At 46.8% G+C, this 24,589-nt stretch overlaps 1 protein-coding gene across 20 annotated transcripts in view; it reads right to left on the bottom strand.

The window, feature by feature from the left end:
• The window catches only part of FBRSL1 (fibrosin like 1), a 499,827-nt gene that overhangs the window by 43,869 nt on the left and 431,369 nt on the right, over positions 1-24,589 (bottom strand). For all 20 annotated transcript variants that reach the window (XM_063415667.1, XM_063415668.1, XM_063415674.1 and 17 more), the window contains one exon: positions 10,171-10,216. In XM_063415667.1, the coding sequence (XP_063271737.1) occupies positions 10,171-10,216 (46 nt within the window). The remainder of the gene's footprint in view (positions 1-10,170; positions 10,217-24,589) is intronic.

Here is a 24,589-nt window from a genome sequence, read left to right as displayed (position 1 = left end):
CTAAATTGATCAGCACAGAATGTAATGAATACACACTAGTTGTTAGTTGCATGTTTCTAGCTCAGTTTCAAAGACTGGGTCAATAACAAAAATAATGACATGTTCGCTATTGTATAAACATTCAATGCTCACACTGTAAATTTCTTCCTCCAGCCATTTGGCCTGTATTAATTCAGGTTGTCTCTGCAGAGAGAGCACTGTGAGCACCTCTCCTGTGCCCAGAGAGGACCAGCCATGTACAAAAACAAAAGGCTGGGATCAGCTCAGCTGTTTGGAAGCCAAATCATGTAATACTGAGAAACATCAAAATGTTAGCTGCTCCATCAACAGGGCTGGCCCTTTTCTACCACCCTGCTCTGCACAGAGCTTCCCAGGGAGCAGGCTCTGGCTTTGCAAGCCAACACAGCTTGAGGCGGGTGTGCAAACCCTGATGTCAGCTTTGGTGGTGCTGCCTGATTCTGCACTTCCCAAGGTGTCCCAAGGATGAGGACTCATGGCACTGAAGGGACAAACTCTTCTTCCACAGGTTTCACAGTATGGGACACGTTCAGACAGATCTCTCCCAAAACTGGATTGTCAATAAATATGGAAATACAGAACAAACTTAACAGACACCACCAGCAGATGCAGGTTTGTAGATGTCTGCTTATTACCAAGCCTCACTCCAGCTGAGACTTAAATAGCCTCCTTTATGCACAACGGGAGAGGGAGCGGAATTGAAGGAAACTGGCAATTACACAATTTTATTTGCCTCCTAGCCCGTTTGTTGTGCATCAGGTGGCTCTGCACTCACACCCGAAAGGCGCTGGTGAGCACTAAGTGAAGCACAGAGCCAGCCTGATGCTCTGCTTTCCCTGGGAGGAAGTTTCTGTGTGCTTTTCTGGATGCGGTGCAAAAGCACAGTGGATGCATCATTTTGCATTATTTTGAAAGCACCACGAGTGCCTGAGACACAGGGACTTCCAGGCTTCACTGTGTCTTTTTCGAGGCTACAACCTCTCCTGAGCACTAACGGTGCTCAGAAACAGATGCCAGAGTCTAAGTTTACATCACACCAGGATTTATCTGTATAGATGCATCTGCAATCTTCTTCCTCAGCTTTTAACACAAACTTCCACTTTCTAAAATCTCCACCCTAACTCCAGTGGGGTTGACTGGCAAAGCACCTCCCACCCCACAGTGCTTGATGAGGTACTTGGGTGCAATCAGGCTCTCCCAGCTTTGCCACTCACCTTGCTGACACTTAAAGAATATATCTCCAACAGGGCAAAGAGTTAATGTCCACTTCATTGGAGAGAGATTTGGAACTCTGACTATTCCCTTATGGATAAGCCTTTAAGAATTTATTAGTGATGAAACCAGTATGTTTCTTCAGAAACTTAATAGGGTTCCATAAAATTACTTCAATAACTTTAAAAATTTAATGGTGAACAAGAACCTTTCCACAGGCTTTTTGAACTGTCCGACAGAATCCCAGGGTGGGGATATAATTCTGCAATAAATTTTGCAGGATGGTTAAAAAAATATAAAAAGATTTTAATTTCCTATTACCTCCTGCAAGTCTTCGCCATCAATTTAAAGCAACTACATGAACTAAAAGCACTGTAGTCACTTTTCTGCCCCAGCGATTTACAAGAAAATATTTACTGTTTGGGGAAAAAAACCCCAACAAACTAGAACAAGTACCCTTTTCAGAAACACGGCCACGCAAACACAAACACTCTGCCAAGTCCTGCTCTTATACATTGGTGTAAACCCAAATAAATACAGGGAAGTCAATGGAGTCAGTATGGCTTTACCTGGCTGAACCGAGGCCGGGAGCCGGGGCCGAGTGCCCGGAGCAGCAGAGATGGAAGGAAAGCCTCATGCTGTGAGTCCCCAGGCAGCTCAGCAGCAACATTAACAGGCTCCACGGGGAATGTGTTCAGCCCTTGTTAGCAGGAAGGATGGCCAGCGAAGCGCGGAGGTGCGGGAAGCAGCGAGCACACGCGGGCTCGCAGGTTATTAAAGCAGAGAACGGCAGCAGCCCCACGGCTGAGAGCAAGCCCCGACCCCGGCCTCCCTCCTCCCCTCCCACAGGACAGGAACAGAGAGCTGCATCCCTCACAGCACTCATTTCAAACGAAGGTAACACAGTAAAACCAAGCCCAGGGCAGAAATGGGCTGCTACAGGCTGATCAGGACAGCAGGGTCCTGTCAGCAGCCCCAGCCTGCCCCAGAGGAAGGGCTCGGTCTCCAGAGAGGAGCAGCAGAAGCAGCGACACGCTGACAGCATCCTCTGCTCCTGGAGGCTCTCCCTGGGACTCACAGACCTCGCCAGCACCGCACACAAAAGAGGAGCCAGATCCATTTGCAATTAAACAGCACGCCCTGGTCTCATTGATCACTCCCACTGATAGCCCAGAAGGAAACACCAGCTGACCCGGGGTCAGAGCGGCTCCCCCGCAGCAGCACTGCCTGTCAAAGCCCTGGTGGATGGCCGGGCTGCTCTGTGTGTGCTGACCTGCCCTGCGAGGGCTGCTGTGTCCGCAGGAGTCCCTGGTGGGCTGGTACAGACCCAGCACAGCTGCCCAGGGGACCCTGGCAAATGCTCCACACAAACAGAGCCCAGGGCGGGGAGCAGCTCGGAAAGGGGCACGGAGAGCTGGAAAACCAGCACAAGCCTGGGCTGAGCAGAGTCAGGCTGGGGGGCTGGAGAGAACAAGGACTCTCCTTTGCAAGGAGCAAGGCTGATTTAAATCCTGGGGATGTGGTGGGCACAGCTCAGCCCCACTCCAGACACCTCATCCTGCACTGCTTGTCCATTGCAAGAGGGAATCAGGCTTATACCCAGCGTTTAATTTTGTCAGAAAGTGAAGCTTCACAAAATCTTCCATGAATAAAACATGTCTCTGAGGTATTTTAAAAGCAGAATTGAGAAGACCCAACAGTTTCAAGGGGGTTGCAACTGCTGCTCTTAACATCCCCACCCTACAGCATCATTCTGTGCTGAGATGCAACCAGGGACTGCAGCTGGAGACAGCACTGAGACTGCCCCCGCTGGCTTTTGCTACTCAGAAAAAAGAAAAACAAACTCTAAACAAGGAGTAAAAAGATGCTATCTTTCAAACGTCCTTTAAAAGCCTAGGCAATGTAAACTACTACATGCACTTGGAAGGAATTTCTACTTTTTTTTCCTGATTTACAGTTTGATGGTCCTTTTATCTACTTTTACATGAACTGAGAAAAGCTAGAATGTGCCTACTCAATCAATATGAGTTTGTGCTGGCCTGTTCAGGATATATAATATTTTGCTTTTATAGTTTATTTTAAATAAAAAATATAATTAAAGAAAATAAACCACCCACTTCATAACATTTATACAACGAAGACTTTATTTATTTTATTTACGTTTTGGTGGGCAAGGCACAGCATGCTGTTAGCTTTCTGTGATACTTAACAAAGCCACATTTGAAATTTAAAATCTTTAAGGAAATGAACAAATTCTGTGGAGGAAGGGCAGTTGAGCAAAGAGACTTCTTACATTACCCTAGATAATTGTGCATATATATGTTTCTGTGAGTCTCTCTCTACTCCAAAAACATATCCATGACTTGGAAGCTTTAAATCAAAAAGCAATTTCAGTCTGTAATTCTCAAATAAATAATTAAACACATTTTATCTCCAACAGTATTGCTTCTATTCATTCTAATCCCACTGACAGGAATGCAGCAACATACCCCACATCCTTAAACTAACAAAACAAAACACAAGATACCAACCAGAAGGCCTGGAAATGTTTATAATTCAACTTTTCAACTCTCCTGGCTGCAGCCTGAAGCTACAAAGAAAGCTCTATGCTGGCTCAGTGGAAGGGGAGAAGCCCGGAGATGGCTGTGCAAACCATATGGCCACCGGTGCAAGCAAACCCTGCCGGCCTGCACCAGGCAGCTCTCACTCTGGGAGGCACACAACACTCAGTTTGTGTCAAAGTTAATAAATTATCCACTTTTGCAGCCTGAGTTTTACCCAGCTAACCGGACAGTGTGGTTACGGTGAACGGTCTCTTGCTTGTCCATCATAATTTCACGGGCAGCTGCTGCAGATAGGGATGGCTGCAGCCTGGACTAATAAATACATTCAGAACAGCTAACAGGGGAGACAGAGAGTGCATTCCCGTTCCCAAAGAGAAGGCTGAACTTCCCAGAGCCCAGCCTGCAGAACCAGAAAACTACAATACCAAAAGACTGCACTTCCTGCACTGTTTGCTGTGTTCAGTTTTGGTCTGAAACGTGGCTTAGGTGTCTTGGGTGATTGTCTTGGTTACCTCCTCTTTTTAAAAATCCAAGTCCTCCTTCTCAGACCGCTGTATAATTATGTCTATACATATGCAAGAAAGCTAATTCATGCCTCCTGATAGTGGCAAAATTAGAACTTTTCAAAAAGAGGATGCTGGGATGGGCTCACACTCTGGAGTTATCATTAAACTCAGGGTACCCAGTACTGTCAATGCCAGATGCATTTACAAATCACAAACTATCTTTAAAACAAGGTTGAAACCAAAGTATTTTGGCTTCTTTATGACTGCCTGCTGGCTCTGAAGCACAGAAGAATCAAAAGTTCTAGGCTCTTCTCTGTAGTCAGGAAGATTAAAGTCTTGCCTAAATAATGAAATTAAATTTTAGATTTTGGTACAATCCTCTGAGGGCCTGGGTTTCATGAAAAACACCGAGTCTTGTAAGCTTGTGATAAAATCACCAGAGATGCAGCATGGGGAGCAGAGCAGCTGTAGAGCATCCTGCGCACTGTATAAATCACAGCAATATGGTTGCTATCTAAATAAATGCATTACTTATTTTATTTATTATTACAGACGCTGCTGTGGAAATTTTTGCATGCCTGTAATCATGGTGGACTCTTGTCCAAAGGTTCAGCTGTAAATTATCATCCCCCTCAAGCTGTGCAGGTAATCAAGCACAAGATGGTGACCTCATCAAAATGTAACCAGAACATGGGGATAAAAAAGATCAAGAGACAGGATGCAGCTCAGATCCCACTGTGGACCCCACACAAGAAAACTGGGAAAATTTATGACATCTCTCCTGACCTCCATTCATGTAAAACACAGCTAATTGCCTGACTGGGTACGGTGAGACTTGTTTGCTCTGTCTGTGCAGACCTTCCAGTGATGGAAAGCTCTCTCCTCCTGGCACAGGAAGGTAAAGCCCTGAAGGAGAGGTGGGCTTGACCACAGGAGATGCTGTCCCAGCCCAGACAGGGAGTCTCTGACCCTGACAACTGGGGACAGCGTGCTGGGGGACAGGACCAAGGCACGCAGACAGCACGGCAAGCCCGGGAGACACCGGGCTCCTGATTCCCCTGTCAGTGCTGAGCATCCTCTGAGCTGTGCTGCTGCTGCAGACCTGTGCCAAGCAGGGTCCTCTGAGCTCAGCTGCATTCAGGTTGTTTTCTGCTTCACCGGGCACTCACAGGTTCCTCCTGGAGAGCTGACTTGCTGCTCTCCCATCCTGCCCCTGCCCCTCCTTTGCTCTCTCACCCCATCTCACAGTAATAACCATCAGTTTTAACAGCATGTCCTACACTGGAGGTTTTGTAGTTCCAGCTTTTAAAATGATTTAGTGTGACAGTTTAGTGCTGAATTAAAGAAAAAAAAAAAAGAATAAGAAAGAGGAAGAGAAGAAGCAGAGACAAAAAGGAGAGACAGTCCCCTTAAGGCAACAACATTATGGAGCAGTGATCTCAGAGGAACAAGGGTTCTTCTCTGGTTCAGATGTGCTTGTCAGAGCTCAGTGTCGTCTCTGAACAAGAAATCTCTCTTGCTGGCCCAAGGCACAGTTTTGTGGTCAAGAGGACAGAAAATAAAGGGAGGGAACTTCAAAGCAGCATAAGCTGCATGAGCCCGCTGGGGCGGGTGGCTGCGGCACATCCCATGGCTGACAATTATGACCTGCATGCCGAGAAAGCTTGCCTCCCTCTTGTCAGAGGGATAAGACACAGGCTGTGAGCTTTAGAGCTTTGAGGATGTGTACAGTTCATGATGAAAGATAGCACTTCAAAGCCCTCTGCCTAGAAACCCAGGGAGAAGTAAGAGCGGAGGGTAAGCAATCTTTTTTCCTGGGGGGGTGCACATGCGGGGGAAGGATAAGACTTACTTTCACTGTCATTTATTATTGCCATGAAAATGAAGCCTTGCACTGTTTATGGAATCTCTCATTAAAAGGATCTCTTGATAAATCGCTTGACAAACATTCATTAATTAAGTCTCTGAGCGCACTTGGCTGACAAGCATTAGTCTTCATTTTGCAGGAGGGGGAAATTGAGGCACGGAGCTCAGCGAGCCCCCAACAGCCAGAGCAGGGCTGGGTCCTGGCCAGCTTCTCTGTGCCACCAGACAGATGGATTACCCTGCTCCCTCCGTGCCCAGCTTGATGCTGATCCAAAGATAGGAGCAACATACTGTCTTCAACAGACTTCAAAGCTCTTTTTCCCCTCATTGCTGCTCAGTGCCTCCCAGGACTGCAGGGCAGACAAGGTTGTGCAGTTCTGGCTCCTCCATGGGCATCTCATGCCCTGGGGGCTCCTGGACACCTCCTTCATCTCACAGGCACCTCCTCACCCACAGCCTGCCTGGAGTTATGAATGGAGAAACCCTGGCTGCTGCCCAATCTCCAGTTTTTGATGGAGGTTTTCCTCCCTGGGGACACTGACCTATCAAACCAAGCAAGAGAAACAGCTCTTTTAAGACATCCCTTTCACCCTCACTGCCACAGTGGCTGTGGTTCAAACACTGAGGACTCAGCAGGTCACCTGGGCTGCAGCTGTGAGACTACTGTGGTACAGAAGGCACCACCTCTCCTGCTTTCCCTGGCATACAGCGGCTCTGGAGCAAGGACTGGTGTGAGGAAGCTGAACTGCCTCCACCAGACCCACAGGGAAGTCCACAGCTGGAGGGAGCGAGCAGTGAGGACTCAACACTCAAGCCCAGAAAATACCAACTATCCTACCCCACACACTTCAAGATATGACCACAGCAGGCAGGGGAGGGCCTTGCTCAGGGGTGACTGCCCCTCTCACCTCCTCAGCCCTACAACTCATCTGCCCTCCTATCCCTGACTGTCACCCCTCTGCCTCGTGCTCCTACAAAGGGACAGATTTGCCTTTCACCTATGCTTCCCCTGCCTTTCCTGGTACTTGCCCTTCAGAAAAAGGAAGGGCTGGCTGGCAGATTCCTGTGAGAAAGGAGCTGCATGAGAGAGCAAACAGACCTTTATTATTTGTTTATTGATTTATTCTCCAGGAGGATGTAAAACCCGGCCCTCGGCAGCAAATGCCCTTGTAACTCTGTACCGTGGTGACAAGTTGGCCAAACAAACGCTTTTCTCCGTCAGAAAACAAAGACTGTCAGCAGAGCAGATCAGGGCTTCTCCACTCTTACTTTTAATTACTATTTCCTCACACAGAGGATTTAATCTCCTCTTCTGCTGGAAGCTCAAAGTGCCCCATTCAGCCTATTTCACAGCTGTGACTACCGAGGTCACCCCGGGTCAGGACACCTCTCTCTGCAGCACAATAGTGCCTGGTCCCCGAAGTGGACATGCACGCCGTGCATCTGCTGCTGCAGATGAACTGGTGTCAGGAGGAGGAGCACGGCCACCCCCGCGGCCCCGCCAGGGAGGGGGCAAAGGCAAACGCTACCCAGAGAGCCCCAGACAAAAGATGCTCCCCCGGCCTTTTGTGGAGCTCTCAAACGCGGTCAAAGGTTACATTTTACAGCTGTTCCAGCCTCCAATAAGCGTAACCCGCCTATCTTAATACTTAATTGCATTGCTAAGCTGCTGATAAACTAGGCCGGCATAAAACAAATACACAGGGCCAAGCACATCCCCAGGGAAAGTTTGTGGGAAAGGAGGGAGTTGCACCAAACAATGAACTGGGAACACGGGGAGTTGCGGCAGACAATGAATCCCCTTCACGTGTTTCAGAAGCCTGGTTACCTTCAATAAAAGCTGCAGCATGGATGCTGCACATTTGCTAGCTAATATCTCTCCAAAAAGGGCGCCAGTGTTTACAAAAGAAGGGCACAGTGCAAATGCCCACGGGAGAGGACGAGCACGTGCCGCACCGCGCGTGTGCCCACCAGGAAACTGTGCTGAGCTAATCCCCTCCCCACAGAGCCACCACGGCTCCAGCCCTGGAGAACACGGCCTTAAATCAACGTTCTTATCTCACAAAAGGAATTTAAGTGCAATGCTTTGAAAGTCACTTTCCCTCGGCCATATGGCATCCTCGAGCCTGGTCGTGTAGGAGCGGCGTTCATTTGCATGTGCAAGAGACAAATCTGGCTCTTGCATTGCGGGAGTGATAACAGGGCGAGGGGTAAAATTTAGCACTGTTTGGGTTTCTGCACAAAATCTCTGCTGAGGCGAATTTCTCTCACCTCTCAAGCCAAGTGCCAAACGCTGAGGTAGCCTCAGGAGAGCTTGCACTCCACGGCAGGCCATGCCATAAGTGAGGTGCGTCAGTACAGGGCCAGGGTAAAAGAGAAGTCTGAGACAAACCCCAGGATCTGAACCCAAAGCTGGCAATGTCTACACCCACATTAAAGCAAACAGGAACAGGCTGAAATTACGGGGATATAAACAGCACTGAACACAAACTTCAAGACAGCAAATTCACAGGCATTCGCACATTTAACTTCCTGATAGGGAGGTATTTTGAAAACTCATGTTGCTGAGCTGCTCCATGATACGAAGGGGTGGGGGATCTTGGGCTTCAGCACAAGGAGGAGCCAACAAAGCTGCTAACGCTTCAACATAAGCCTCTCCAGCAGGTCTCTGTGCCAGGCATTATGCAGGATGGCAAGATTTTTGTTTTGCCGAGGCAGTGCCGTATGGGCAATCTGGTTTGCCTTATCAGCGAGCCAAGTGAGAGAAGAGAAATGTTCTTCCCCACCATTTGTTTAAATTTCCCTCGTTCCCCCAGATAAAGCTGCATACTTCTGTAAAAATATCTACAAATGTAATAACATAATGGGCTTGTCATCGGTTTCCACATTTGGCATCAAAAATCTGCAAAGCTTGGAAAGAAAGAGAATTCCTAGCAGTTACTGCTGCTGAAGAGCCCAGCTAAAAACTGGGCCTGGATCCAGGTGATGGAGCACAGAACCACCAAAACGTCTTTCCATGTCCAGCACCTACTCCTACACAACTGCAAACTGTTCCTTTCTTGGCCCCACTGAAATAATGCAAGAAGGTTATTTCATGACTTCTTTTTGATGGGCCTCATCTCCCCTCTCTGGGGTATTTGCATGCCTCTAACATCCACCATTGCTGTGAATTTTGCAGCTCAACGCAGAAGATGCTGCAGACAGCCACAACCCCCGGCAATTAATTTGGAGCCACACAAACCTCCTTGCATGGCCAAGTGGAACCATTCCCAGCACAACGCTTTCCACCACGTACCACAGTCTGCCCTCTCCAAGGCTGTTTCCCCGGCATTTCTGCCCAGTACCCATCTCAGTGAGATTATCCCTGGGAGCACATGAAAGCAGAGCAGCCCGGTTTTACGGCTGTGCCGAGCCCTCAGAGGAGGGCTTGGCGCATTTAGAGCTCGGTGGCTGTGCCCCCCAGGGGGATGTGGAGCGAGGCAGTCTCTTAGCAACACCCAGTGCCTGTCACAGGTAGCTGTCATTAACAGCAGCAGCGGGGCTGCGCCGCGCCGAGCACCCTCCGCCGCGTCCTGGAGAACCCAGAGGTTCTCACAAACACTCCGTGGGCACTGGCAGGGGAGGGATGTGCAAACCCTTGTCAGGATGACACAGACAGCACCGAAATACTGGTTTGCTTAAAAGAAATGAGGATTTGATTGTATTAGAGGGAGAAGCATATTCCCTACAGTAAGGACTGACTTCTCCTTTGTCAGTAATCCCTCTCCCCGAGACACTTAATACAAATCTTACTGGAAGGGAAGAAGTCCCACCCCACACTGAGACAATGCAGCTCTAAATTTTAACTTAAATCATCACAAGCCTGTAAAGCTGATTTTTAAGGCAATGTGTGTGGCCAAGCTACAGGCTCTGGCAAAACTGATGTCCTGCTCTTGGCACGATACGGATTCACAACCCAAATCTCTTGCTGTAAGATAAGGAAAGCATTTCTCCGGATCACTTACCTTTATTTGCTGCAGGAGAGAACAGCTTCTCAGAGCCTACAGAAGCCTGAAAAAGGAAGAGAAAGAGAGGGTGAATAATCCTGAAGGAGAAATTCGGAAGGCTCGCTCACAAAAACACAGCTCATAAAACAAGTGGGTTATCTGGAGACCTGCAGTTGCGCATTGCACCTGGAGGGTGCAATGTTGTGCCATTAAAGAACGAGCATGCATCCTGAGGAGATGAAAGCCAAGCAAGAGGACTGTCCTGATCTCACCCAACTATATCCTCCTGTCTCGTTTATTTAGGCAGCCATGCAATGCACAGCTATTTTATCCATGATTCCTCATATAAAAACAAAACCAGTGAAACTGCTATCAAGCTGAAGGAAAAAAAAAAAATAACCAAACCAAAAGACATTTCAAAGGCTCTCTCACTGAAAATAAGCTCAGTTCTTGCTGAACATGCAAAATGTAATTTGTGTATTGGAAACACAAGTTGCAACTGAACACATCTGTATGAAGGAGGGTGTTGTTTAATATTATGCCAAATGATAGGTACATGCTGCTATGCACTTAGTTGAGTATGAAATAAAACGACTTCCTCTTGGAAGAAGCCCGTATCCTTGCAGACTGGTTTGCACTATGCTTTCTGAACTCCACAGCAGTGTATTTGTGCTCCTCACAGCTCTGGGAAATAGTTAAAGAAATCCAATTAACCTAAACCTTGTAAACAGCTTCATGATAATCAGGGTCACTGGGTTACAGACAAGATGATAACGACAGACAGGGAAAAAAGTCCATTCATCGTAAATAAAGCTTTTATGAGTTAATTTGATGGCTTCCTTTCCTCCCCCCACTGATATCAAACAGTCAACCGATTTCAGCATAAGCTTTTCCTCCTGGCTATCTGATAAAATAGCAAGCAGCCTCTCCACAATCAAAGCTGGTCTGGGAGCAGGAGCACGATCAACATTACTACCATCTACAGGAAAGTATCATCAACGTGTTGGCACTGACTGCTGCATGAATAAAATGGGGTGAAGTACAAAGCTGACGAGCAAAAGAGACTGAAAGTGAAAAAAGCCTTTTCCCCCTGGCTCTGCTTTAAAAACAATTAATTAATTCAACACATGGCTGAACTAAGTTGATTTTATTTTTGATGTTATTGATTTTATTCTAAGGTGCCTTGGGACATTTACATGATAAAGAGCACTACAAATTGTATTACACTGCTATATATTTTAAATGACGACTCAGAAGGAAAAAAACAAATAGTAAAATGCAAGAAGTTCTGCATGAGATATAGTAAGAAGCAAGAGTGATCCATTAATGTTACTTCTAAGAAAAGTGGCACTGCAAGCACTGAATGTCTTACTTAATGCAAATGTATAAAAAAGAGAGGGAAAACAACATGAAAAGTAGGTTGAGGCTGAGACACATAAGAAAAAAACTCTGAATTATGTCCACGACAAAGCTGCACGTGTAGCTGTGGCATGTATGATCATTACACAGCTCAGCAAAAAAGATCCTAAAATTTTGGGAAAATCAGTTACCTGCACGATCCCTTCACTGCATGGATTAAAAAGAGGAAGAACCAGGATTAAACAACGTTTTGCCTAGGCTGGTTTGCAAAGAAAGTGTAACAGCGTCACACAGCAGCAACAACAGTGGTGCATAAAACGTTTGACAGCCAACTCTGAATTTACAACCCATTGTTAGGAGATTTTTCACTTATAATCAACACCAAGTCAGCACGGACGCAGAACACATCTGCAGGCTCTGGGAACTCACACAAAGGCAGGGCCTACTCTCAGAGCACTCCACAAGCACTCGGACACGTGGCAGGTGGATAAATAAGAGTCCCCCATTTTCCAGGCAATGAAACTTCGGCGTGGCTCGCACTAAAGCCCCAGCAGTAAATCCCAAGAGCCGGGTCCGGCTGCTGGGATGTGCAGCCCTCCAGGGAGGGAGAGCCCTTCCTGGGGAGCCAGCCAGGGCTGCAGGGCTGCTCTGCCCAGGGCAGCCACCCCAGCTGGGAGAAGCTTTGTGCTTCCCCTGCTCTGCAGAGCCGGGTCTCACGGCCCCACGCCGTGGCAGCCACCAGCTCTCTCCCTTCGGTGCGCCTCGGTACCACAGGTTCAGGGCAGCCTGGCAGTGCTCAGCCGGGAGCCAAAGATCTCAGTGCTGCAGGTCCAGACTATGTAAAAACAACGTTTAAGGAAGCAAAGCCAGAAAATTCGCTTTAAAGACAAAGTAAAACACCCGGATTATTGCTCAGTCTTCTGCTATCAGCATGTGCCGCCGCCTTGCACAATCAGAGTCAACATTTACAGAGCAGCGTTTTCAACATCGCAGCTTCAGTTCACAGACACAAACCTTCACACCTAGAGTTTACAGTAACTTTTGCTCTCACTTCTGGTGATTTCTAGCTCCAGATCTGAGCAGTTTTTGGCACGAGCACCATTCTAAAACAGTGAATGCCTGTGCTATAGGAAATTCTGTGAGCTGCTGTAAAGGCAGGAGGGAAGCTGGGGGAGGAAGAGCCTGAATACATCATTCAACCCTATCAGTCACCCTTTAAATAAAGTGTACAATAAAACCTATGTGTCTGAGGGAGCCCACTAATGAGTGAAAAAACCCAGCAAACCAACACATCTGCTAAAACAAGTCCCCTCCCAAATACTGCTGTTCCAAGCAAATCATTTGCATATGTTTAAGAAGGGATTTAAAAATGTTATTAATAAAGTGGAATTCTTCCCTTGTGAACAAAACCAGGCATTTGGAGCATTATGTAGAGTTCAAGCCATCACAGGAAATCACGTGTTCTTTGACTGCAAAAAACCCCTAAAAATCTCCTTTTCCCCCTCTTGTTGCCTCCTGCCTGTCTCCACCTGAAGGACCATCTCACAGATCCCTGAAGTTCCTTTTTGTTGCTGCGTAAGGCAGCGAGACCTGCCTAGCCTGAAGCTCACAGACAGAAGACACCTCCACCTTCCCTGCTCACTGGCTGCCCATCTCCCTTGCCCTGGGGCACAGCTCACAGCCACAGAACCCACCACAGGCTTGTGTTCATAAAAATGCTGCTTGCATGGTCCCACCCTCGTCCCCAGTAACCACCTGAAGCACATCTGACACCTGTCCCCAGAGCAGCAGCTTCTGAGGTAACCTCAAGCTGCTGAAACCTCTAAGACCCAACACCCTCCTGATGACAACAAGCCTTGCAGGTCCCCGTTGTGGCTTATTCAGTGAAGTCACCAATCCTTTGCCACCTTTTGATTTTCTTTCTTTTCTACTCTAAAGGGGAATAGGCCTCCACCCAGTTGTGTGACAGCTTGAAACCAGGCTGAATACACTGCAGAAGAAAATAACATTTCTGCCCTTTTCTGCTTTGCAGAGAGCAAGCAGAGGAGTGATGCTGCAGTCCCTCCCCTTTCCTCCCCTTGAACCCAGCACATATAAACACTGATTCAATTTTCAGCACTAAAAGCTCAGCAAAGGCAGCTTTTTCCTCAAATGTGAGGTGGTAACCACAAAGGATGTAGCACACCCTCTCTCCTCTGAAGGTGAGCAGTGAGGCATAATGAGGTCCATGCCTCATCCATCCTGGTTCCCACTAACCCAAGGCAGCTGAAAGGTGCAAGAGCTCTTGCAGATTAATAATTTAATGATTATATATAACAGAACAACATCATCTGACAAAGACAGCACTATAAATTACATCAAGGCTCACAGTAATTACTTCTTTTTTCCCCCTTTATCCGTAGCCTATAAATGGCTAACAGGGAATAGAGATGCTCCTTATCACCAACAACAGAGGCTCTGTGGACATTCATGCCATCTCCTGGAGCACCAAATGCCAGATCCAAGCCTGATACTCCAGGAGCCTGATAGCAAAACACTGGGAAACTGCTAATAAGGCTGCAGTTCTGGTTCACAGGAACAAGCAAAGCAGTGTTAGGGACCTGGTATGTATGTCATGTACAGGGCAAAAGCCAAGCATTCCCTCCAAATGAGTCCAGTACAGTGGGCAGAAGAAGGAGACAGTAAAACACAGTTTAAGTTTTAGATCTGGATGGCTGCCTATCGACTAGACAGCCAAGAGCCAGCCTCAAGAGAGACTGCTTGTACAATTACTGAACTTAGCAAGCACTAAAAAGCTCACAAGAAAACCCTTCTCTGGGAGATTTCCAAACTAGAAGCGCTGGATACGCTTAGAGAAAGTTTTAGCATAAAGCATGGACGCTACCTGAAAATTCTGGATCAATTTTCATTCTTTCCTTTGATCTGTCTCCCCTGCTTTTACCAACCACTCCAAAGCCACTTGATCGCTTGTCCAGCACAGAATTTCAGTACTGCTTTACCACTTTGCAGTTCACTCTGCAAGTCACTCATACCAGACCCCTCATCCAGTAATACGAGAACAATAACTAAAACAGGAAAGTATTGTTTGGGCTGTGATTCTTCTGTAGGAAATGGAAATTGATACATATGGAAAGGTGCAAGAGAAGCCTAGAAATAGCACATATGCACACAAAAAACCCGAAGTAAAAATCCCCCTTAAGACCAACAAAGTATTCTACACATTTCAGGATATAGAAACAACCCATGGATAACACTGCCTGCATTGTGAGGGGATGTTTCAAGGTAGCCTACAGTCTTCCCAAAACCTGCATAATTTTTGGAAAGAAACCACAGCTCAGTTAGGAAGACAAAAGAAAAGTTGGACCTGAAATTCAGTCGGTTTTGTGAACCTTCTAGGAATATCCAGTTTTGTGGTACACAGCTGGCTGGGACACAGCACAGCCCAGCTGTGAGAGGGATTAAGAAGCAAGAGGGAACAGGACTTCTACAAATCCACACTGTGATTATCTTCCCACGGAATTTATAGACTGGGCTTCCAAGAGGACAGCACTCAGCAGCTGCCTTTGGGGCATCAACTTGACTGGAGCTACTGGGCATGAAGCATTTCCAAAAATCCATTTAGAAACCTGAATGGTGACCAGGTTGTTCTGAAAAATCTGGTTACAGCTGATAGCTGGGACCATTTATGAAATTCTGTCTGTTGACTTCCAGTGCAAATAAGGACTAATAATAAATAATATTCCCTAAGCAAGAATGAATCTCCACCTTTCTAGCAACAATCCTAAAAACACAGTTGTGCTTTCAATTACACCATAACACGTCACAGTGATATACGCAGCACCAACACCCCAAACAAGCAACTACTTATTGAAATGCCAATGCCTTAAACACCACAGATATTTCTAGTTCAGCTGTGATTCAAGGCCATCTCTGAGAGGTAGTGATGGGTCTTCTGTATCTTTCATGAGTTTACCCTACAGAATGCTCACTAGAAACAAAATGTTTCTTGGACTGTACTTCCAGCAGCACGCTTGTTTAGGTTCCCACCTCACATTCATTTAGCACACATATGTTCAGTACTGCTCTGCTCCTGGAATGGACTGTCACCATGCACTTGCCTCTTTGTCACTTTTTCTTCCTAGAATGCTCACTTCTCTCAGCAGTTTATATAACCATGACTGTTTTTTGCAACACCCCCTTTGAGAAACTAGCACAAGCCTGGGAACACAGATTAAATTAGGCCACAGAGAGCCTAGAAGCAGAGATCACTGGTCCTAATTCACCACTGAATTATGCTGACTTCACACAATGGCAAATGGAATAAGAGGCAAAGCAGATAAGGACTGGAAGGCACTGAAGGAAACGCTGTACGGAGTCTGACTCAGTGTAGGGCAGTGAGGAACCAAGCTCATTGCTCCTCCACAAGTTCGACACCTTGCTTTGGTCCTCTTTTGGCAAGACAGTGATAAGCTTAAATTAACAGTGTTTTGAACCCTGAGCATGTTCCTCACCATTTTACAACCACTGTGGGACTGAACAAACCAGTTTAAATCGAGCAGCAGCAGTAATTCTTCAGCACACGCTGCTGCGGTGTGTTGCTTATTGCACAGATGTGCCTCTTCCTGTGACAAAGGGTGACTGAATCCTGTGACACAGAGGGACATCTGACCTACAGCATGTCTGCCATCAGGGCCTCAGGGAACAGGCCTGCCAGCTCCTCTTCCCCTCTCCTCAAACCATCCCCCCAGCCCCAGGGGAGTGGCTGCAGCCCAGGGTTCTCCCCTTCCCATCCCCTCCATTAGCGATGCTTTATGATTCATCTTCCTCTGAGCAGTTGCTGTCTCCCAAAGGAAAAGATCAAACTCCCTCTCCTTCCCAGCTCAGCTCCAATAAATAAATAAATACATGTACTGAAAAAGAATTAGTGAAGGAGGAGAAGGGAGGAAGCTGGGGAGTTCCTGGACCTCACCAAGGCTCGTCAGACAGCTGCAGAAGGCTCCTCAGTTGTTTCCAGAGACACCAACGAGAAAAGAAAATTTCAGCTGTCCCTCATTAAAACCAGCCAAAATACTTGCCTAATGTTAGTGTGGCTGTGTGTCCTACCAAATCTACCTTTGCTTTACAGTCCTGCTATTTTCCACTCTAATCAGCGCTGATTTCCCCAGAACACATGTTCATCTGTTCCTGGGTGTTCTGGTCTATGAATGGCATCCAGAGGAGAGTCCTCTCCCTGTGCCACTGGATGAGGCTGCAGCTCTCAGTGTAAGCTGGAGGCAGTGATGTGTCTGTGTTAAAGGCAACTCATACACACCACAGTCAGAGAAACACAGTTCTCCATGATACACTAAGAAAAGGGCTTTGTGTGGTCTGGTTTAAAACATCACAAACACTAGAATCCTCATGCCTTTTTCAGAGAGCTGATCCTCTCCCAAAACACATCTTTCAGCCTACACTTCCACCTTCTAAATTTTTTCGTCACCCAGACACTCACTTAGGCATGCACAGATTTGATTACTGATTTATCTTTTGCTACAGTGTAAGGGAAAAACTACCTTCAGGTAGGAAAGGTTGGGAATGCTGTGTATATAGCAGTTTGTATTATGGTCATTACAGCTTGATCCTATCTAGTCAGCCCATCTATTTGGCGGGGATATGGCTTTTTATTCGCACTAAATCAAAGGGAACGGCAAGTGCTCTTTGCAGAACTATCTAAAACTTCTTATAATTCAAAGGCTGCACTGTAGGAAGAGTGATGGGGGAGAGCAGGGACTGTGCTGCGAATGACAGGTGGCAGACTGTTGTTTGGTACCTACCAAATTACTCTGCTGCTCCCTGGGCTGCCTTGGCATTTCATTATCCCAACTCTCTCCTGGAAGGATGCGGACATAAATTCACACCTCATGTCCTGGTTTCTGTCAAACTGAGTAAGAGTGCAAATGCTGGCACCAACTGGGAATGCCAAGCAGGGCTTGGCATGCTAGAACAAACTCTCAGCTGTGGTCTTTGCCAGCTACCTGCATTTATCATTGTAATGGCCTGCCAGACAGGACTTGGCAAGCGACAGAGGAGGGCGGGAGGAGGAGGGCCAGGCTCTGCACTGCCAAGCAATTCATTCCTGTAGCTCCTGCCATCACTGTACCAGCAGGGCAACCTTCATTTTATTTTATCTTCTAACCAATTACGTGTCACCCAAATCCCACCTGCAGCTTTCTCCAACACAAATGGCTATAAATCACAGTTCAGAGACCAAGAGGGTTTTGCAAGACATTTGATTTCATAAAAAGGTCACTGTCTGTCTGAGGATTGCTGCAGCTCAAAAACGAACTGAATAACAACCTGCATTGGCAGACAGGGAAGGAACCGCTTCCATCGTCTGTTTCATGTTGTCAGATAATATTAGAAAAATTAGGGAGGCCAACAATGGCAGGATCATTAGGATTCAGCTGAACCAAAGCGCTGATAAAAATATCTCCTCCTTTCAATTTTTGAAGAAAACATAATCAAATCAATAAAAAAGGGAAAATTGCATGAGCACACCAGAAACATTCAACACAACCTCCTTGAGCAGGCAAACTGAATACGTGCCTGTCAACACTGCAGCCTGCTCCAATCTGCCTGGGTATTCCAGAGCTTAACCCCCAGCTCTGCTATTTCTCAGGGCACTACTCTGTGGTCTCAGATCACCCAGCACGGTCTGCTCTCTAGGGAACATGCCTTATTCTTGTTTTTAATGCATACCCTGGATACACAGTAGATTCTGTACAGAATTTTATGTGAACCATACCACAGAGCAAACATTTAAGGGTGCCCAAAAATCACTTGATACTGATGCTGTTCTGGACACCCTTAGTGTCCATGCCTTTCTTGCAGGTGCCATGTCACTCCAGACAGCCCTGACAAACCAGCATCAAGTTCTCTGAAAAGCATCAGGTTAACCACAGGGAGCACATGACACACTGAGAAGATGGCATTGTCCTCCTAGCCCAGACCATGGCATGTGACACACGGACACCCCTCTGACAGGATTTCCCAGTTGAGAATGCAATCCTGACGTGGCCCTTTCCTGGGCCTGGGGGGTCAGGGAGCTTATCAGGAAGGCGGCTCTTGTCTGCTGCCATTGAAACTCGCTGTCTTACCCGCAGCAACCTCAAAGGAGTGCCTCTGCAGAAGGCTCTTTTGTTGTTGTTGTTTCTAATTCACTGCTCCAAAATATTTCTTGGCTGCATCCCAGGGCTGAAGCCTTATCTGCCCATCCCCCCGGCAGACACACAGCAGCTGCAGAGGCTTATCACAGTTGCCTGTCCACTGAGTTTACAAATTAACACCCTATCGAGGCTGCACGAGGGCTGATTAATCAGAGAGAGGCAGTCTGAGGGCCTTTATCACCGTAAGCGGCTGCTGGGAGAGAAGTCACAAATCTCTCAGGAGGCCAGAGATGCCTTACAAATGAAAGAGCAGGAGGCCAGAGAGGAGGAGGGCCCAGTGGTAAGGGAAGCAGATATTTTAGAGATAGTGGTGGTGGAGGTAATGGAGCAGTGGGAGGTGGGGAGGTGCAGGGAAACGCCAGTACATTATGACAGCTGAAAAAAAAAAGATAATTAACAGCCTATACCTCATGATTCTGGCTTTCCCTCCCCGGGCTATAATTTAGCCTATTGCTCCTTTGCTCCAGAGGACAATAAACATTTATTATGTTAAACACATAACTGTGCTGCACAAAAGCACTGTTCTTTCCCAGGTCCACTCCTTGCACAGCTGTGCAGCCCAGGAGGACGGGGCTGCTGAAGAGGGCTCCCCTTTCATGCAGAAGATTACTGACTTTGGACACAAAGCACATCCCTGGCTTCACCCAGGGCTGCTGGATGTGTTCATACTGAACGTGAAAGCAAACCCCATGAGACCCAGAGCTCTTGGATGGGGCCACTGGCCCACCAGCACCTGACAAGCAGCATTAGGATGTGCCCGGGTATGGGAGCAGCTCCTGCAGAGATTGTGTGATTCACACAGGCTTCACCACCTAAGAAGTATCTCCTCTTTTTAATTCAGCAGCCTTGCTAAGAGGTTTACCAGGAAATTTTCAATCCCACCAGAATTACGTGTAGGAGAGGTTCTTATTACAAGATGAATATTACAGTCATGTGAGTCGTGCTGGAGCAGAGCTGGCCCTGCTCCCTCCGAGCACCTCAGCTGCTGTGAGAGCACAGAGATTTGGGGGATCTGCCTCTGCTAGTGGACTGTGGTTCAGAGATTGCTCTCCTCTGCTTCAGCACTGCTACCTGCTGCAGCCCTCCAGATCTGTGCTTATGGCAGGACAATGCAAAATAATTATAAAAACCAAGGGGACTCACACTAAAAGGATTTAAAATCGAATACAACTTTAAAGGAAATCAATTTGGACATCTGTCTACATTTGTCAACAATCATTTCTAAATATAAGTTTTTAAGTTGAATCCTTGAGACCACGACACACAGCTGGATTTTGCTTTGAAGCGTAATACGTGTGGAAGCTGAGATTTCCATGCCGCAACATGACTCTAGAAGGTAAAACTTTAATAAAAGTGTTACCAACATGAAGACATTCATAAGCAAACACTGCAACCACCTCCTGTCCAGTGCTTTCTCCTAACACATCAGTAAAGAATTTAACAAATAACCTCTGGATAAAAGTGTCATTCACTGCAGCTCTACCACCAACAGCGTTGGGTGTGTGCATGATCTTGGGGAATGGCCATTCCCATTCTGCCCACAGAAACTGCAGAAATAGAGAGCTGCTACTGCCTAACTCAACATCCTCAGACTGGCTCTTTTCAGACAGCACCGGAAAGCAAAATCAAACAAAAATGAATGATCATCTGCCTTCTCCTCCTCTCTTGATCCAACGAGAAAACTATTTTCCAAACCACCTGGATTATTGGTCTACGAACCCTTGCAGATGCCCAGTTTTAACACTATCCATTAGGTTAATTAAAACTGGGCAAGTAGATGACGAGTATGAGTCCAGGAAAGGAATGCAGCATTTTATTTGAGAACTCCCTGCCAGGCTCTGTGAAGCAGACAGCTGCCCAAGGTCTCCTCAGAGCTCTCCCCAGCCAACAGACACCAGATTAATTTGAGCTGGACTGGACCCCCACTCGTTATGTTCAGCAGGCAATGGGTAATCAGATGGAGAAGCTACAGAACACCACCTCCTGTCACCCCATCACGTAACAGCAACTCTAGACATGAGGGAAACATCAAATATTCATTAGGTAAACAATACGAACGTGGTAATCCCAAAACATGGAGAAATTCTAGAAGCTGTCTCTCTGGTGTTTGTTAGATTGACTCTTTTAACTTCATTATCAAGTCTGCCCATCAACCCCTCTCCCTCTGTCTCAGGTTTCGTGTTTCTACATTTTAGGGAAAAAAAAGTCTCTGCTGGTTGTTCCCCACAGCTCTGTTTCCACTGGTGGACACCCTCGCTCACCACGGAAGGCACACCACAGGGGCCACCACACCCAACAGAAGGGATTAGAAACACCTTGAAAAAGGACAGCATATAAATTTCCCTACAAATGGAGGCTGCAGGGGAAAAAATATGGAAGGAAGCCTATGGTTCACATCTGCAGAGCATCTGGCTTCCTATCTCTCACTCATTCAAGAGCAGTGAAGTGCACTCCCCTACTTTCTACAGGAAAGGGTCACCAAGCTTTTCTCCTGTGCTATACAGAAAGTCAAGAAAGAAGCTCTCATTGTTGTGCCTTGATTAAATATGGCATTAACTGACCTTACCTTCTGTATAAGAAGGTGGTGAAGGGGGCAGTCCCCCATTTGCAGCCAACATATAATCTGTCTTCTCCAATTAGATATGCTTTGCAACAAGTGTGGTGGATCCATTTATTTCCATACTGCAATAATGCAGATAAATCCAACTTTGGCTCCAGTCCCACTGCTTTCAAAGATGGGGCTCTGCATTTCCAATTGCTGCCCTTTTTTTTTTTCTTTCCCCTTTTTCCCCCCCTTTCTGCTGCAAAATGTCACCAATTTACTTTAGCCTGGGGGCCCATTTCGAGTTTTACCACCAATATATGAGAAATGCATTTTTCAAGCTGTTACCACTTAACTGTACTGATATCAGCCACTCAGGGGACACAATATTGTTTACACATCCTGCTCTATGGAATAAGCACGGATGCCAAAACTCTGCCTGGGTTGTGAAGGAGACGTTTACTCTCTGTTTTATGAGATTTCCTCGATTTGTGGCTGCCTCAATGGTCGTAAAAACAGCTGTAAATCAAAAGAGCACCACAAAATTGCAATAACAACTGTCGAACTCGGCTCTAAAAGGCATAACTCCCAGCACCAGAAGGTGGAAGGCTTTTCTCTGATTTAATACCAGGTGTGGGGGAGCCCTATCAAGTCTGTGTGCAGCACTGTGTCTGCCCACAGCCACCCCCACACGAGCTCAGCCAAGCCCCTCTATTTTGGCTGCTCCCCTATCGCTCGCCCCTACTCTCCCCCACATAGCTCTTTCCGGCCCCTTTCCTTCTCTTCTCTGGAAAACAGAAGTATTTTTCAAATACCTGGAGAACACAAGTAACTGCTGAATGGCCAGCCCTGTTTAAAGCATTAAAATAGAAAGTGAGCGAGTGCTGAACATGGCTGTGCTCCGAGTTGTGGCCGCCCGGCAGGACGGCGATGGCTTTAGCAGATGACCTCAGGCTGTCACCTTGCTGCTGGCCTGCCTAGGAGAGCCCAAATTCCTGCACAGCCTCTCAGCCCGGTTTTTAGGGAGTGGAGTGAAGGAGGAGAGGGCTGGAGAGACATGAGTTATTAACAACCATCTTCTGGGAGCTGATTCGAGCTAAAATGGTTCCAGAACAGGCAGCTCTGTTTGAGCCTCCAGTGAGGACTGGCCAAGCAGCAGATGCATGAATTCAAAAGTTTCTGTTACTCTGTGCCACTGGCTATAGTCCAAACCAAAGAGAGAGCTTCACCCGTGGGTAAAACAGCCTTCCTGGATTTTTCCATGCCCCATTCCAGTTGCTTTCACAAACAATCTTCTCATCCTTGTGTCCAAAAATCCTAAAAGACTCTCAGTTCCTGCATCTCGGCACCCCCCGCAATCTAAGACTAACTTGGCCAACAACAAACTCCCTTCAGCACCTCCCAGCTCTGAGAAACCAGCTGTGGCACCAACAGCTACACTATAAACCCTGGGCCAACAGAGTTACCCAGGCTCTTTGTGCCCTCTCTCCAAAGCATGAAAAGCTTTCCTGGCCTCACCAGCCAGGCCTTCCTTCTCTTTTTCAAACTTCCCCTTAAATCCAACTTCTTTCATGGCATTTAAGTAACCCAACTTTCTCCATTACAGAAAGAGGTCTGTATGTGAGTAAGCCAAAGTATGTGAAGAAACGATGAGAGAAAGTTGATGGGAAGTAAGTTTAGCTGGTGCTCATCTCAGTTTTTCTATCATTTGGAGGAGACTAAAACATGTTCCAGTTCCAGTGTGTTACTGTATCTCTGCCTGGCAGTGTGTTTTTCCAGATGCACATCCTAATTATGCTCTTCAAGCAAACGCCCTGTGGAGAGGGGTAGTAGAAGAGAAAACCTCTTTACAGTCACCATCATGCTGTGATCCATTCTGGACAGGAACTCCCCCCTGCATTGAGAGGACAATTTAATTTCCATGGACCACTTGATGCGAAGTGAAAAGGATCTATATTCTTTTGTCTGAACCCCACAAAGTGTCAGCCCTTCTTTCCCCATTCTTCTAGTAGACGTGTACATTCACATTCTTGAGAAAATCCCCAATAGACAGGAACAGTCTTTCACTTCCAATACATTATGCCTCCCTGCTATAATCTTCTTCTTGTACAACGCCTCTTGACTTTCCTTTGACTCTTTTCTTTGCAATTTTTTCCTTTATGAATACAATCAGAGAGACAAACAAAAAAATCCCCCAAACCCAAATGGACAAAAAATGTCATTCATAGCCTTTGCCAATGATGTTACTGGCAATTCCAGTTGAGAAACCATCTGTACAGACATGAACTGATCTGACATAGGGAACAGCTAGTTTTATTTCAAAAAGCTCTGTGTTCTCAATGTTCTGGGTACAGGAACTCCACAGGCCAGCTGAAGCTAATAGGGTGAATATGTGATCAGCTACACCCAAGCAGCCCTTCCAAATTTATTTCTTTTGTACTACAGCGAGTATTTGGGTGGGGTTGCAAAAACTATTAAAGCAGTCAAATGCATACCATGCCAACTGCTGACCACAAAAACAGGCCATTTCCTCATGCACAAACTATAAGAAACATCTCCAGTAATTGGCTCGTATCAGTATCCAGTTATTTCCAACAAAAACATGGTTCTGCTCCATTTGGAGTCTGGCAGTTCTCAAGAAGGATGGAAGGCTCTAAGTGTAGATGCATGACTTGTACTGGGAAGGTGGGTAGCAGGACACGCCATCTAACAGCAGTTGCTTTGATGAGGCATAATTTCAGAGCAATTACTGGGTTAATTTTCCATATACACCAGTACAATTTCACCCGTAAAGTTTCATTTGCCTGTGGCGAGTGGTAGATGTCTGTTTTGTGTTCTAAAACTCTCTGCTGTGTTTACTCATGGACCTGTGAATATGCAGAGCACCCCTGACCTGCCTTTGCTCTTCTCCCTTCAAGGTGATGTCTGAGGGGGAAATGTTTTTTCAATCTGACTAATGCTTGCCATGCTCAGCCACCAGCTGGAGAATTTCCAGCACACTCACAGACGTGGCTTGCCCTGTTGTTGCCACAGGCACGGCCATGGCTCTGGGCAGGAAAGCTGTCCAGAGGAGGAGGAACATCACTGCTGTGTGTTCAACCACCAGCTTTGCACGGGAGATGCTTCTGGAAGGAACAGGAGAGCAAGCTGTACTCGACCTTTCCTTGGCTGACATCTGCTCGATGGCCAAGGCATCAACAACTCCATTCAGCTGCCAGGTCATTTACCCCCCCAGACAGCTGCACCTCCAGTGCTGGGCTCCTGTGCCCTGCTCCTGGCTCATCTCCCTCTGGACTCTTCGTGGCAGGAGAGGCTGAAGCCACTGCCCTTT

Source organism: Prinia subflava, chromosome 19 (genome assembly GCF_021018805.1).
Source record: "Prinia subflava isolate CZ2003 ecotype Zambia chromosome 19, Cam_Psub_1.2, whole genome shotgun sequence".
Lineage (NCBI taxonomy): Eukaryota > Metazoa > Chordata > Aves > Passeriformes > Cisticolidae > Prinia > Prinia subflava.
The sequence above is the reverse complement of the archived record's forward strand: the minus strand, read 5'-3'. Positions and strand labels throughout refer to the sequence as shown.